This window comes from Podarcis erhardii (assembly GCF_964252035.2).
Source record: "Podarcis erhardii genome assembly, chromosome: Z".
In the NCBI taxonomy this organism is placed as follows: domain Eukaryota; kingdom Metazoa; phylum Chordata; class Lepidosauria; order Squamata; family Lacertidae; genus Podarcis; species Podarcis erhardii.
In genome coordinates this window covers 47223249-47235818 of record NC_138504.1, presented here as the reverse complement: position 1 = coordinate 47235818, position 12570 = coordinate 47223249, and the positions used below count along the sequence as shown (strand labels likewise).

Below are 12570 nucleotides of genomic sequence, written 5' to 3'. Positions count from 1 at the left end.
ATCCTCCATGTTTTTGTCTAAGTCTCCCTTGAAAGCCACCTGAGAATTTTAAATGTTCAAAACATCTTTGAACAGTGAATCCCATAAACAAATTCTGTAGAGGTACTTAATTTTATTTGCCCTGAATCTAATCCCAATTTAAACTTGGTGATCCTAAGCTTCTAGTATATGTGTGTCTGGTGGTGGGGAATTTTTTTGTCTTCCTGCTCCCCACCCCCAACTCAACAGTAGGTAAAGCTTTATAGGTTTATAATGTTGCTAGCATATCTAAGTGCAAACACTTCTTGTTTCTTTGCACTGGGCTGATCTTGGCATCTCTCTCAGGCTGGCACATAGCCAAGTAGTTACAGAGACATAATCGCAGGCTGTTAAACGCCACACAGCAAGTTAAATGTGTGTCTGGTATGCACCACACAGCAAGTTAAATGTGTGTCTGGTATGCAGTGCCCCTCAGGAATTGAGCTGTGACTAGTAGAGGTTTTCCCATTCACTTTTATTGAAAGAAAGCTTTGGTACATTAGTCCCTCAAGGCACTGCAGACAATGCACAAGATAAGCCTCTCTTCTCCACAACACAATACAAGCTTTGCTAATCCCCTCTTTTACTACCCTGACTGCCAAGCTGTGCTCTAGCTTTAGGAAAGTTGAACCGAACCTGTGCTTTTCCCTTTCCAAGCCCTAAATACTAGAGGGGCTGGATGAGGATCATTCTTCTAGGTGTTCTCTCCACCTTACCAGATGAATGAATGAATCTTTATTTGCATCAGCCATCGGCCATAGCAATAAAACAACAATATGATATACAAAGAATAGAAATAAAAAAGTCAGTTATATAAAATACAGTTTAGGGTTTTAAATCAATAGATAGTGGATCTTATTCTGATTGCCCCAGCTAAAAACCTTGCAACCTTTGCTGTCACCTGCTCATCTTGCCCTTGTTTGCCCTTCTGTTGCTTACATTTCCCACTATTTCTGGACCTAGGAGAATTTGGGGGGCGGGTAATGTCTCTTAGAATTATCCTTCCTCCTGCGGGGCACTCAACCACCATTCTGCCTTTTGAGTGTGTAGGAACTTATTGCACGTTCCTGCTCCCCTCCTTCCAGGAAGGGGTCAGCATGGGAGGTAGGGAGGCAGGACGATCTTGCTGGTGTGAGGACATAAGCAGGGGGAAATCAAGTGGTACTTGCCTGTCCCCCTCCCTGTCACTACCCTCTGATTCTTTCTCTCTCTCCCTCGGCCATGACCCCCACAACCCTCTGGTCCCTTCCCTGAGATTTTTCTGCCCCCATCCTAGACTCTGCCAGCCCCTGACATGCTGTATTGTGCAGTCCACAGTCCATGTGATCAGGCTCTTGATGATTGTCCAACGGCTTCTCTTTCAGCTTCAGTCGAAGGAGCGCCACAGGTAACAATGAGGAGTCTCTTCAAGCATATCCTGAAGACAGAGGGAGCCTTTGGCCTCTACAGGGGCTTGGCTCCCAACTTCATGAAGGTGATCCCAGCAGTGAGCATTAGCTACGTGGTCTATGAGAACCTGAAGATGACTCTGGGCGTGCAGTCGCGGTGACCAGGTGGTGCCTGGACCCTTGAACTTTTTCAACAAAATCTTGGGGCTCTGACCCCCAGGGTGTGCCACCATTTCATTCTGTGAATGTGTTGACTGACACTAAGCTGATCAAACTAAGCTGTGAAAATCCCAGATGGTGTGTGTTGGGGAATGATGAGGTATTGGGCCTTTCTACTGTGTTGCTATCAAAAGCTCTATATGTGTTTTAAACAATCGTTTGGCAGTTCTTCCCATGTTCAAGGGACCAACTGGGAATTGAAGGAAAGTTTCTTGAGCTGTCAGTGGTGGCCTGGCTTTTAGCCCTCTTTAGAGTCTTTTGCGCAAGCTCACAGCTGGAGAATGTATCATCTTCCAACTTGCTTGAAAGAGCTTTTTTCTGTTGAGTTGTAAACTCTTCTTAGCCATGGTTTTGATTCTGCAAACGACCTGCCTTGGGTAGGAATGGCTGCTGGGCCAAAATACTTCGCTGTTTACATGTTTTCTTTTGGATAGAAGCAATTCATTTTTCTACTTCAAAATTCTGACGCTGCAGTGTAAATTAAAACCAAGGCTTCAGGGTGCAAAGCCAGTCCCTGCTGAGTCTGAGTGTTACTTTCAGGTTAGCCAGACAGAGTTTAAAATATTTTATTTTTATTATAGTTTCTGTGTTCCTGTAAAACTGCTGGCAAAATGCACTTTATAACAAAAGCAGCAGCTGCAGTCTAGAGTCTGCATGTCTGTGTTTGCATGCTGGAGTAGCTGAGAGGACCTGGCACGTGCAGTTCTGCACATTTTGAATGGCCTGACCGAATAACTGGGGAGCTGTGTTGCCACTGGTCCAGTCTCTGCATCTGAGCTCACTGCAGCATGGCAGGGGCTGTGGAGAGGCCACTTCCCAGTTAACGTTTTGCATGGTGCTTCAAATACAGTTCTGCCAAGTGCTGTAGGTAGCAAATTCTTGAAACTTCAAGCCTTGGATTGCTTCATTCATCCATAGAACTTTATAGGTTGATGCTAGAGTTTGAATTAGGTTAGGGTGGGCTGGTGGACTTGAACTTTGGACAAGGAAGAAATTTTGCTATTGGGAACACACCAGGCTAACTGACAAAGGTGAAAATGGTAGCCTTCATTATGTTATTAGAAGGGAGTGGAGAGCTGCTTGCTCCCACCCACCCACTTCCACCAGGTGCTTATCATAGGGAGAAGGGAAGGTGGTGGCTGCCATATCTCTGACTTCACTGTTTCAAGGGTTCATTGAGTTTGTCCACTAAGACTTATTGGAGCCCAGGGGATCCTTGACTTGGGGACCAGCATCACATTCCATTTTTGTTGTTGTTTTGCTGCTTTCAAAGCATATTTATTTTGTATTTATTTAAAGACAAAAGACGAAACTGTCACACTATTTTTGTAGACATGTTTAAATATAGTTACTTTGTCCTTGGTATTCTGTATTTTTGTACAGGTCTCATATTTATGTTCTTAAAAACGTTTTGCACATTTTCAGTATCGTCTAATAAAAGAATCATTGCAAATTGGACCCCCTCAGAGGTCCTTAGTGCTCCATTTCCTTTTCGTGTTGCCGGTCCTGCATCTGGGTTGACTGAGAGCCTCAGTCGAGAAAAAATCCTTTTGTGAGGAAAAGCCTTAGGAGAGTGGTGGGTGGTGGGGAATGAAAGGCCCTTGTTTGGGGGTCTGCCTTACTGTGGCATCGCCTCATCATTAGTGACTTTATTTTTATGGGTGTTGGACGAACCACAAACTAGATGGTTTTTTTTTTTAATGGTTAATAATGAAAAGGGCTGATTGGACTTGGGAGAGAGAAAAATAAATCTCAGGGAGAGAAAAATCACAAAATGCCCATTTTTCTGATGTGTGGAAGGAAGTTGATGCTTGGAGCTGAGCTGTTGCTGTTTTCTGTGCTGGCAGATCTGCCTGCCTGCTGCTCCTTCTCCTCCAGGGTCAGGAAAGTGCACTGTGAAGAAGCAGTTATCCCTGAAGGCTGCAGCGGCTCAGAGGGCCCTGCTGCTGCTGCTGCTCTGTACACAGAAAGCCTTGTGCAGCAGAGAGCAGCTTCCTCTCCCCCAGTTCTCTTTGGGCCTTAAGTTGGGTCTGTCCACTGCTGCTTTGGGGGAAACTGCCTGTCTGCCTTGAGTTCATATCTCAGTCTTGTGTTTTCCCCACCCCTTTTGTGAGTCACTCCACCCTTGGGAGACCTCCCCCTTACCTTTGGTGGCCTGAGGAGATTTCAGCACATACAAATCAATGCAATATGAACTGTCTTTGTAGCTGTAACCTTAATATATGAAGGGCAAAACTAACAAAACAAGAAGCCTGTGATGGTAGGGGACAGGCAAGGACCGCCTCTCGCCATATGAACCAACCCGTACACTGCAATCATTATCTGAGGCCCTACTTTGAGTGCCTCTTCCATGAAAGGTCCAGAGGGTGGCAACATAAGAATGGGCCTTTTCTGTGTTGGCTCCCCACTTGTGGAATGCTCTCCCCAGGGAGCCTTGTCTGGCGCCTTCATTAAATATCTTTAGAAACCAGGCAAAAACGTTCCTGAATAACCAGGCCTTTGGTTGATGAACATTTTATGGCCTTTTAAATGTGTTTGGGGGGGGGGTTGTTTTTGTTTTATTAAGTCTTTTGTGTTTTCTTTTTATGTTGTGAACCGCTCTGATCTTTGGACGAAGGGCGGTATACAAATTTAATAATTATTAATAACAATAACAATAATAAAGGTTTATCAAAGATGCTGGTGGCTTCCTTGTTTTGTGTTGAATTGGGAGTCTGTGGGTTCAAGGTGTGTGCGCATGCATCCTTCACCCAAACAAATACATAAAGCAAGTTTGCATTTACCCGCACTTGATTACAATAAAAGCTTCAGTCATGGATAAGTTGCACGTTGTGACTTGAATGCCCTTCAGTTGTCTTCTGTGACTTTCTAAAGTGTCAGCCCTGGCTTGAGGCCCATATTTCTGGCATAGAGCTGCACTTCTTAAGGGCACATGGAAGAAAGTTGCCTACAAAAATCATTTGGGCAAGGAAATGGACACATCACACTGCTCCTGTTCACTGGGTACAGTTGAATGAGGTTTGGGATTTGATTGTCATGGGTAGCCTAATTAGTTGCATATGGGAGAGAAAAATCAAAACTCATCTTGTTTCCCCTTTTACCAAAACAGACCTACAGGGAACTAAGCAGGAAGGGGTTGGTTGGCGCCATCCTAGCTGTTACCTCGTCTGCTCGGTCAGCCAGCAAGAGTGTGTGTGCTGATCGCCTGTGGTGGTCTGTTTGAGATGTTTCTCCAGAGGACAGTGTTATTTGTTGGGACAACCCCACCAGCAGTGGGAGAGGAAAAAGGTTTTAACATGACCCTCTTTTTTCCACTATTTCCTATTTCATCATCAATCTTTATTGTGGTCCAGAGACCCAACAAATCGTTACAAAGCAATGCACAATTCAGACAGCCTACCTCCAGGTTAAACAAGCATTTTGTTCAGACTTAAAGATAGGGATCATTGGTTCTTGCAACCACCGATAAAAACTGCCACTGCTAATGTTCTAGTGTTTGTCCTGTCTTCCAATAGGAACCTGACATAGTGAGCATCTGATTTTCCCAGGAAAGGTACCAACAAGGTACTATCAGTTCAGCCCTGGCTTGCTCATATTTCGCACAGTGCAGCAAAATATGTTTTACAGAATCGATGTCTTGAGCACACGAGCAAAGTCTGTCCTGGTATTTCCTATTTGCTTAACTACTGGATGTGGTGGAAATGCACCTTGCATTGTGTTTCTTGCAAACAACTGCTTGGGGCAGTGAAGAGAAGCAGACATTGTAAATTATAATCTGGTGCAAAAGGGGATTAGAGAAGCTGGTGGGCACCCTAGTAGATCTCTCTGGGCCTGGAGGCCTGCGGGTACCACATTATTGAGGCATGGATAACTGGCCAGATCCTCTCTCCCACTTGGCTGCTTGGCTCCCTGGTATACTCTAGATCTTGGGGCAAGGAAACAGGCTGGAAGATGGCTTGAACACAAGTGAAGGAAAGTTCTGGTCAAGTGCAATCAAACACTGGTGTGGGCAGCTCTTCAAGTCTACCTCATTACGTCATCTGACAGAGCTCTTTGGGTAGTGCAGACAGCCCCTTACAGTCTGGTCCAAAGGAGGTGGTGGAACCAACAGTAGCTCACTATGATTTGTTTGCAAAGCATTTTGAGGTTGAGAATGCTTGCACCCACAGAGATCGTGACGTGTCCCCGACCAGAGATGCTACCCCTCCGCAATACCCCATACATCACTTCTCCAATTCCAGTACAGTCATACCTCGGGTTACAGATGCTTCAGATTGTGCACCGCTCCGAACCAGGAAGTACTGGAATGGGTTACTTCTGGGTTTTGGTGCTTGCACATGCGCAGAAGTGCCAAATTGCGACCTGCGCAGATGCGCGGGTCGCAAACACTGCAGGTTGCGAACGTTCTTCCTGCACAGATCATGTTCGCAACCCAAGCATCCACTGCATCAACAAATGTGGCCAGCTACAAATCCACTTAACAGTTACCTCATGCAACCCACATTTTACCAGTTTTCTCACAAGAATATCATATGCCACATCCACAGTATTGCCTTGACCCACCAAGTTTGTAACTCCATAAAAAAAGAGAAATTATTCATCTGGCATGACTTATTTTTGAGAAACCCATGATGGGTCTTAGTAATCACAGCATCCTTTTCTAAGTGCTCACAGGTTTTAGGACCTTTTCTGGTATCTGTCAAACCAGTCAGTAGTTACCTGGGTCTTCTATCCCCCCCTCCCTTTTTTTGAAGATGCGGATATTTGCAAAACTACAATAACATAGGGGGAGTGTTTGGGTAATGGCACCCACAAGCCGAAGAACATGAGAACTCGGGCCAAAGTCCAGCATCCTGTTCTCACAGTGGCCAACCAGATGCCCGAAGCAGGACCTGAGCACAACAGCTCTAGGAAACAGTAAACTAGAAGCTTGTATTCTGCTTTGTCCCGTTGCACTCATAGACCAGCTATATTGCTGCACACACCCACACCCTGGTCGCTTTCCTGTCTAGCCATGACACCAACCAATTAGCCCCCAAATAGCAAGTCTCCAAGGTTGAGCACCAAAGTTACTGTAGGGCTGGAGCACCATCTGCTGTTCAACCCAGCATTTTGCTGATTTCCAAAAGAGCCTCTGCTGTTATACAGGCTGCAGCAAAATGACAGACAGCTTAAAAGTTGAGACCGCTTCCAGGTCTGAAGTGAAAGCATATAGAATGGACAGGTCCTTGCCCACAAGGAGCTTATAACCTAAAACATTTAGGGAGTGATAAAGACCACTATCCATGGCGGGCAGGACCAGAGGTAAAAATGGGAAGAAACATAAATTTTACCTTTGCACAGTAGGCTAGTTCCTACCTGCACTCACATACAGCTCTCATCATCTGGATGAACAAGAGGCATATTCTAGCCAGGCAAATGCCCCCAGGATGTGAGGTGGTCCAGTGAGCAGATAGGTGAACATTTGGAGGGCTAGTCAGAAAGGCCTGGAGGGCCGCATTTGGTCCCATGTAGCACTGTTCTAATTTCTGGACCAGCCTTCACCAACTCAGTTCTCTCCAGATGACTACAGCCCTAGCCCACACATTATAGCCCAAACAGCTGGAGGGTGCCAGGTTGGTAAAGGCTAGTCTGGGTGGCAAGAGGTGAACTTTGGGGTAACTAAACATGGCTGGAGGAGACTCTTGAGAGTCCCATGGACTGCAAGAAGATCAAACCTCTCCATTCTTAAGGAAATCAGCCCTGAGTGCTCACTGGAAGGACAGATCCTGAAGCTGAGGCTCCAATACTTTGGCCACCTCATGAGAAGAGAAGACTCACTGGAAAGGCCCTGATGTTGGGAAAGATGGAGGGCACAAGGAGAAGGGGACGACAGAGGATGAGATGGTTGGACAGTGTTCTTGAAGCTACTAAAATGAGTTTGACCAAACTGCGGGAGGCAGTGGAAGTCAGGAGTGCCTGGCGTGCTCTGGTCCATGGCGTCACGAAGAGTCGGACACGACTAAACGACTAAACAACAACAAAAACAAACATGGCCAGTGGCCACCACAAATGACAGCTAAACTTGGTTCCCATTCAAAAGTGGCTGCACCACCTACCTTAAAAAGGTAAAGGGACCCCTGACCATTAGGTCCAGTCATGGCCGACTCTGGGGTTGTGGCGCTCATCTCTCTTTACTGGCCGGGGGAGCTGGCATTTGTCCGCAAACAGCTTCTGGGTCATGTGGCCAGCATGACTAAGCCGCTTCTGGAGAACCAGAGCAGCGCATGGAAACGCCGTTTACCTTCCTGCCAGAGCGGTACCTATTTATCTACTTGCACTTTGACGTGCTTTTGAACTGCTAGGTGGGCAGGAGCTGGGACTGAACAATGGGAGCTCACCCCATCATGGGGATTCAAACCGCTGACCTTCTGATCGGCAAGTCCTAGGCTCTGTGGTTTAACCCAGAGCGCCACCCGCGTCCCCACCACCTACCTTACCAGAGGGCATAATCTGAACCAATGGGATCCAATAACAAGATGAAAGGGGCTTCTGACTTACCATTAGGAAGAAATTCTGTTTACCACCCCTGCCAAAAACAGAGGCCAAGGAGAAATTGTGAGAGCAAAAACTGTGGTCTCATACTGTCTGCCTCAAAAAAATCAACAATGCCACAATCCCAGAGTATTGAGTGTCCTTCAGTCTTGCGTTCCTCTATGTTGTTGGACTACAATCCCCATCTTGCCCAACTAGTTTAGTCAATGGTCAGGGATGATGGCAACTGTAGTTCTACAACATTGGCTGGCCCAAGGTTGGAGCACTGTCCTAGTGGGCTTTTTTGTTACTCAGACAGCATATGCACACATTGTACAGGAGAGGGAGCCCTTTACATAGACTTGTTCAGCTGTACTGATCCACTAGTCTGCCTCTGAATATACTGGAGGAGTGAGTGGGACAAGCAACAGAAAAGGGTTATGAGCCTCAAACCCAGCTTCTTGATGCCAACGTGGGAAGGAGGATAGTGAACTAAATGAATTTCCACTTGATCTAGTCTGGTTGCTCTTATAGTTAAAGGACCCCCCCCCCACACAGTTTTAGATAAAATATTGTTTATTTCTGATTTGTTGATTCCCCCCCCCAACTCGTGATCATGCCTCTTTGCTTCAAGAACCCAAGCAAGCCCCGATTTCCTGAAGCAGCAATATTTTGCATACTACACAGCTGTCAGAAACACAAAGCGTTTTCACTCCACTCTTCAACCAATAAAAGGCTTCCAGGGTGACTTACGAAGCTAAGACAGATCATTATCCATAATAAAACCATAAATGTTTAAAGGTCAACTCTCTCTTTTCCACTCACCTCACCATTGTACAAAGTCAAGTAGAAACCTGAACATGGTTTCATGTTCATGTCGAGCCCTGTTCTGATTATACTTCCATGGTCTAGAAAGTGCATCAAAGGGAATGAGAAAATAGCAGTTATTTAGGACCCAGGGATTCCTAACTCCTGGTGATGAAATAAGTAGTCCACCATAGCTCTAACTTAACTTGTTCACTAAAAATGCTGGAACATAGGAGCATCCCAGCTGGAAGTTGGACGTTGACAAGAAGCCAGGGTCCCTCAGTCCCAACAGATGGAGGTGGCTGAGCCTGGGTACCTGATAAAGTGCAGGTCTTGCTCACTGTGACATTCGGTGCTGCCTTCAACCTGGGCAGGCTGGCCCTGCCTTCACTGGCCCTGCTTTGCACCCAAAGTGTTTTTGCCTGGCTGGAATGTGTCCTTGGACTCTGATGGTGCCTCTTGCTTGCCATGGCAGAGGATACAGAAGGATGCCCAAGTGCGTGTAGAAAGTTGCCTACCTGTACAAAAACAAAATTGGCATTAGTTGCTCAACTACTTTTGCCTCTTGTCCCACTCACCATTTGCATGTGGCTTTTGAAGAAGAAGAGTTTAGATTTGATATCCCGCTTTATCACTACTCTAAGGAGTCTCAAAGCAGCTAACCGTCTCCTTTCCCTTCTTCCCCCACAACAAACACTCTGTGAGGTGAGTGAGGCTGAGAGACTTCAGAGAAGTGTGACTAGCCCAGGGTCACCCAGCAGCTGCTTGTGGAAGAGCGGGGAAGCGAACCTGGTTCACCAGATTACAAGTCCACTGCTCTTAACCACTACACCACACTAGCTTCTGAGAAGTTACTCAGAAGAAAATGTAGCCCTCAGGCTGAGAAAGGTTCCCCTACATGTGGACAACTTAAGCAATGGACCATAGCTGAGTAGTAGAGCACATACTTTGCTTCCAGAAGGTCCCGTTCAATCCTGGACATCTCCAGGTAGAAAGAATACGTGGTAGCAGGTGATGGGAGAAACCTATTTCTCTTTGAGATCTTGAGCAGCTGTCAGTCACAGTAACTGGGCTTGCTGGACAAATATTTGGTTAGATGGTTGGGCAGATTCTGATGGTCCTTAACTGAAGTAGAAAGGTTGTGGCCTCCCAAATAATAGTGGAGCTCCTAGCTTGAGTTTCATGGTTATTTTACCAGAGGAAAGCTTCCAGTATAAATACAGAGGCAATTATGAAAATAACATTCAAAGGTGCATTATAGGAGGGAAAAAAGGCTTGCAAAGATGTGTATATTTGTCAAGACTTCATACAAAAACTCGCACTAAAATGCTGATGAATTTTTACAATGACCCCCCCCCCCCATGAAATGTTACATGCATGTCAATAACTAAATTTAAGTTTGGAAGAAATGAAAAACTGAGAGAACCAGTCCCCACCCCCAAAATAAAGATTTGTCCTGGACTGTTTTTCTTAGCCCACTGTTAGTCCTGTTTAGTATACCCTTTCCCTTCCTTTGTTTTGAAATTACTTTTAGACTTTAATGTCTTTTTAAATTGTGCCATTTTTATAAGGAGCACCCTGAGAGCACAAAGTTGCCTGTGTAAATAGCATCATTACAGAAGATTGCCGTGATTCTCTGCCAATTCTTGAGCGTTAGAGATTAGCCAGGGTTTTCTTTACCAAGCCTGTTAAATTCAATCAGTTAAAAATCTGGGCAGGAAGCCAAGTGATGGGGCATTATTTCTGTTTTTGCACTGCAGTGAAGGTGATTATTTGGCCTGTTTCTGTTACACGTCAATAGTCAAATGGGATTTTCTCTCTAGAGCTCCCTTCTGTCCAAGTACATAGAAGGTCGCAGCTTCAATCCTTTTCATCTCTAGATAGGTATGGGGATGTGCCCTGTCTGAAACCCTGAAGAAGTGCTGCCAGTCAGGCTGGACAATATTGCCTGAGTTAGACCAAGGATCTGACTCAGTGCAAGGCAGCTTCCAAGGATCCTAAGATCTCAAAATCTGGTTGAAACCGGATTAGCATCAAGCACCAGTTTGTTCTGTTTCGTGCTGACACCCCTCCACTGGCAAGCACTCTGTAAGATGCTGCCTTGCAGGGTTGGCAAACATGTATAGCCTGTTACTCAGAAGCACAACCCTGGCCTCTATGCGCTTGTCAGACTCCACTGAGGTCTTTCTGTTGCCCTCTCGAGTCTCTTGGTGGGACTATCGTGCTTTGGCCAAAATTTCAGTGCCTACTGCCTCAGTTTGATATACACTGAAGCTCTTTCATAAGAAGTTCACCTGAGGGAAATCTATGCTCTTCAGAGCCAAATATTTGCACACAAGCTCCTCCATACTCCACAAGGCTTGTAACCCATGAAACAGGCCATCTTCTGTGATTCTGGTAAGCACAGATTTACGATGAGTTTGGCGGCTGCCTGAAAATGTGGATCCCAAGGTTTTTGTTTTCAAAATAAGAATCAAGTTCCTAGTCCTTGGCATTGCGGCACCACATCTGGCACCATGAAGCCAGCAGCTGTAAACTGCTACTCAACCATCTAGGGGCGCAGGTGGCGCTGTGGTCTAAACCACTGAACCTCTTGGGTTTGCCGATCAGAAGGTTGGCAGTTCGAATCCACGTGATGGAGTGAGCTCCCATTGCTCTGTCCCAGCTTCGGCCAACCTAGCAGTTCAAAAGCATGCCAGTGGAAGTAGATAAATAGGTACTGCTGCGGCAGGAAGGTACATGGCATTTCTTTGTGCACTGGCTTGCTTCATGGTGTCCCGTTGCACCAGAAGCGGTTTAGTCCTGCTGGCCACATGACCCGGAAAGCTGTCTGTGGACAAACACTGGCTCCCCCAGCCTGAAAGCGAGATGAGCACTGCAACCCCATAGTCACCTTTGACCAGATGTAACCATCTAGGGGTCCTTTACCTTTACCTGTACTCTACCACCACTTGAAATTCAAATGAGCAAAATATGGCCAGCTGTTGTACAAATACATTCATCCTTCCCATTTACATCTGGGGGGTGCCCCCTGTCTGTCAGCTTCCTCCTCCTTGGAGTAGGGGTGTTGCCCCTTGTAAAACTCAGCAGGGAGGAGGACGAGAAGGGCAACGACACAAAACTAGGATTAATTGGATATATCTGTCACTTGCTCTGGCTCCACCTAGGGCTGGTCTCCCTGCCTCCTGGCTTACCAGTCCCCATGGGGACTAGCTACTACTGTGTGAAAGAGAAAAAGTTATAGGCAGCTGCTGCAAACCCTGTTCATGCATTCCTTGTGTGTAAGGCATCTCTCTGTTGATGGTGGAGCAGTCACACGTTTTGCGCCTCCCCCTTCCTGCCAGCTGAGGCTAATGGGTGTCTCAAACATCTGGAGGGCACCAGGTTGGTGAAGGCTTCTTAAGGACATAGGACTTGCCCTCTGGATTAAGGACCAAAAGCTGCTTAGTCCCAACATGCTTTGCAAAAACCCCAGCTACCATTGGGGGTGAGGTGGTCAGCCAGGATTTGGCTAGTGGTTTACCACTAGATGAAAGCTTGACCTTTTGATAAGTGATTATTATGGGAAGATTTGCTCTGGGTTTCCCCACCCCCACCTTTCATCTAGTTTTTGTTTATAATCCCC

At 46.2% G+C, this 12570-nt stretch overlaps 1 protein-coding gene across 6 annotated transcripts in view; it reads left to right on the top strand.

Annotated features, from left to right (window-relative positions):
- Nucleotides 1-4304, top strand: part of SLC25A25 (solute carrier family 25 member 25) — a 40712-nt gene extending 36408 nt beyond the window's left edge. For all 6 annotated transcript variants that reach the window (XM_081847652.1, XM_081847653.1, XM_081847655.1 and 3 more), the window contains one exon: nt 1383-4304. In XM_081847652.1, the coding sequence (XP_081703778.1) occupies nt 1383-1567 (185 nt within the window). In that variant the 3' untranslated portion in view covers nt 1568-4304. The remainder of the gene's footprint in view (nt 1-1382) is intronic.
- The last annotated feature ends 8266 nt before the right edge of the window (nt 4305-12570 follow it).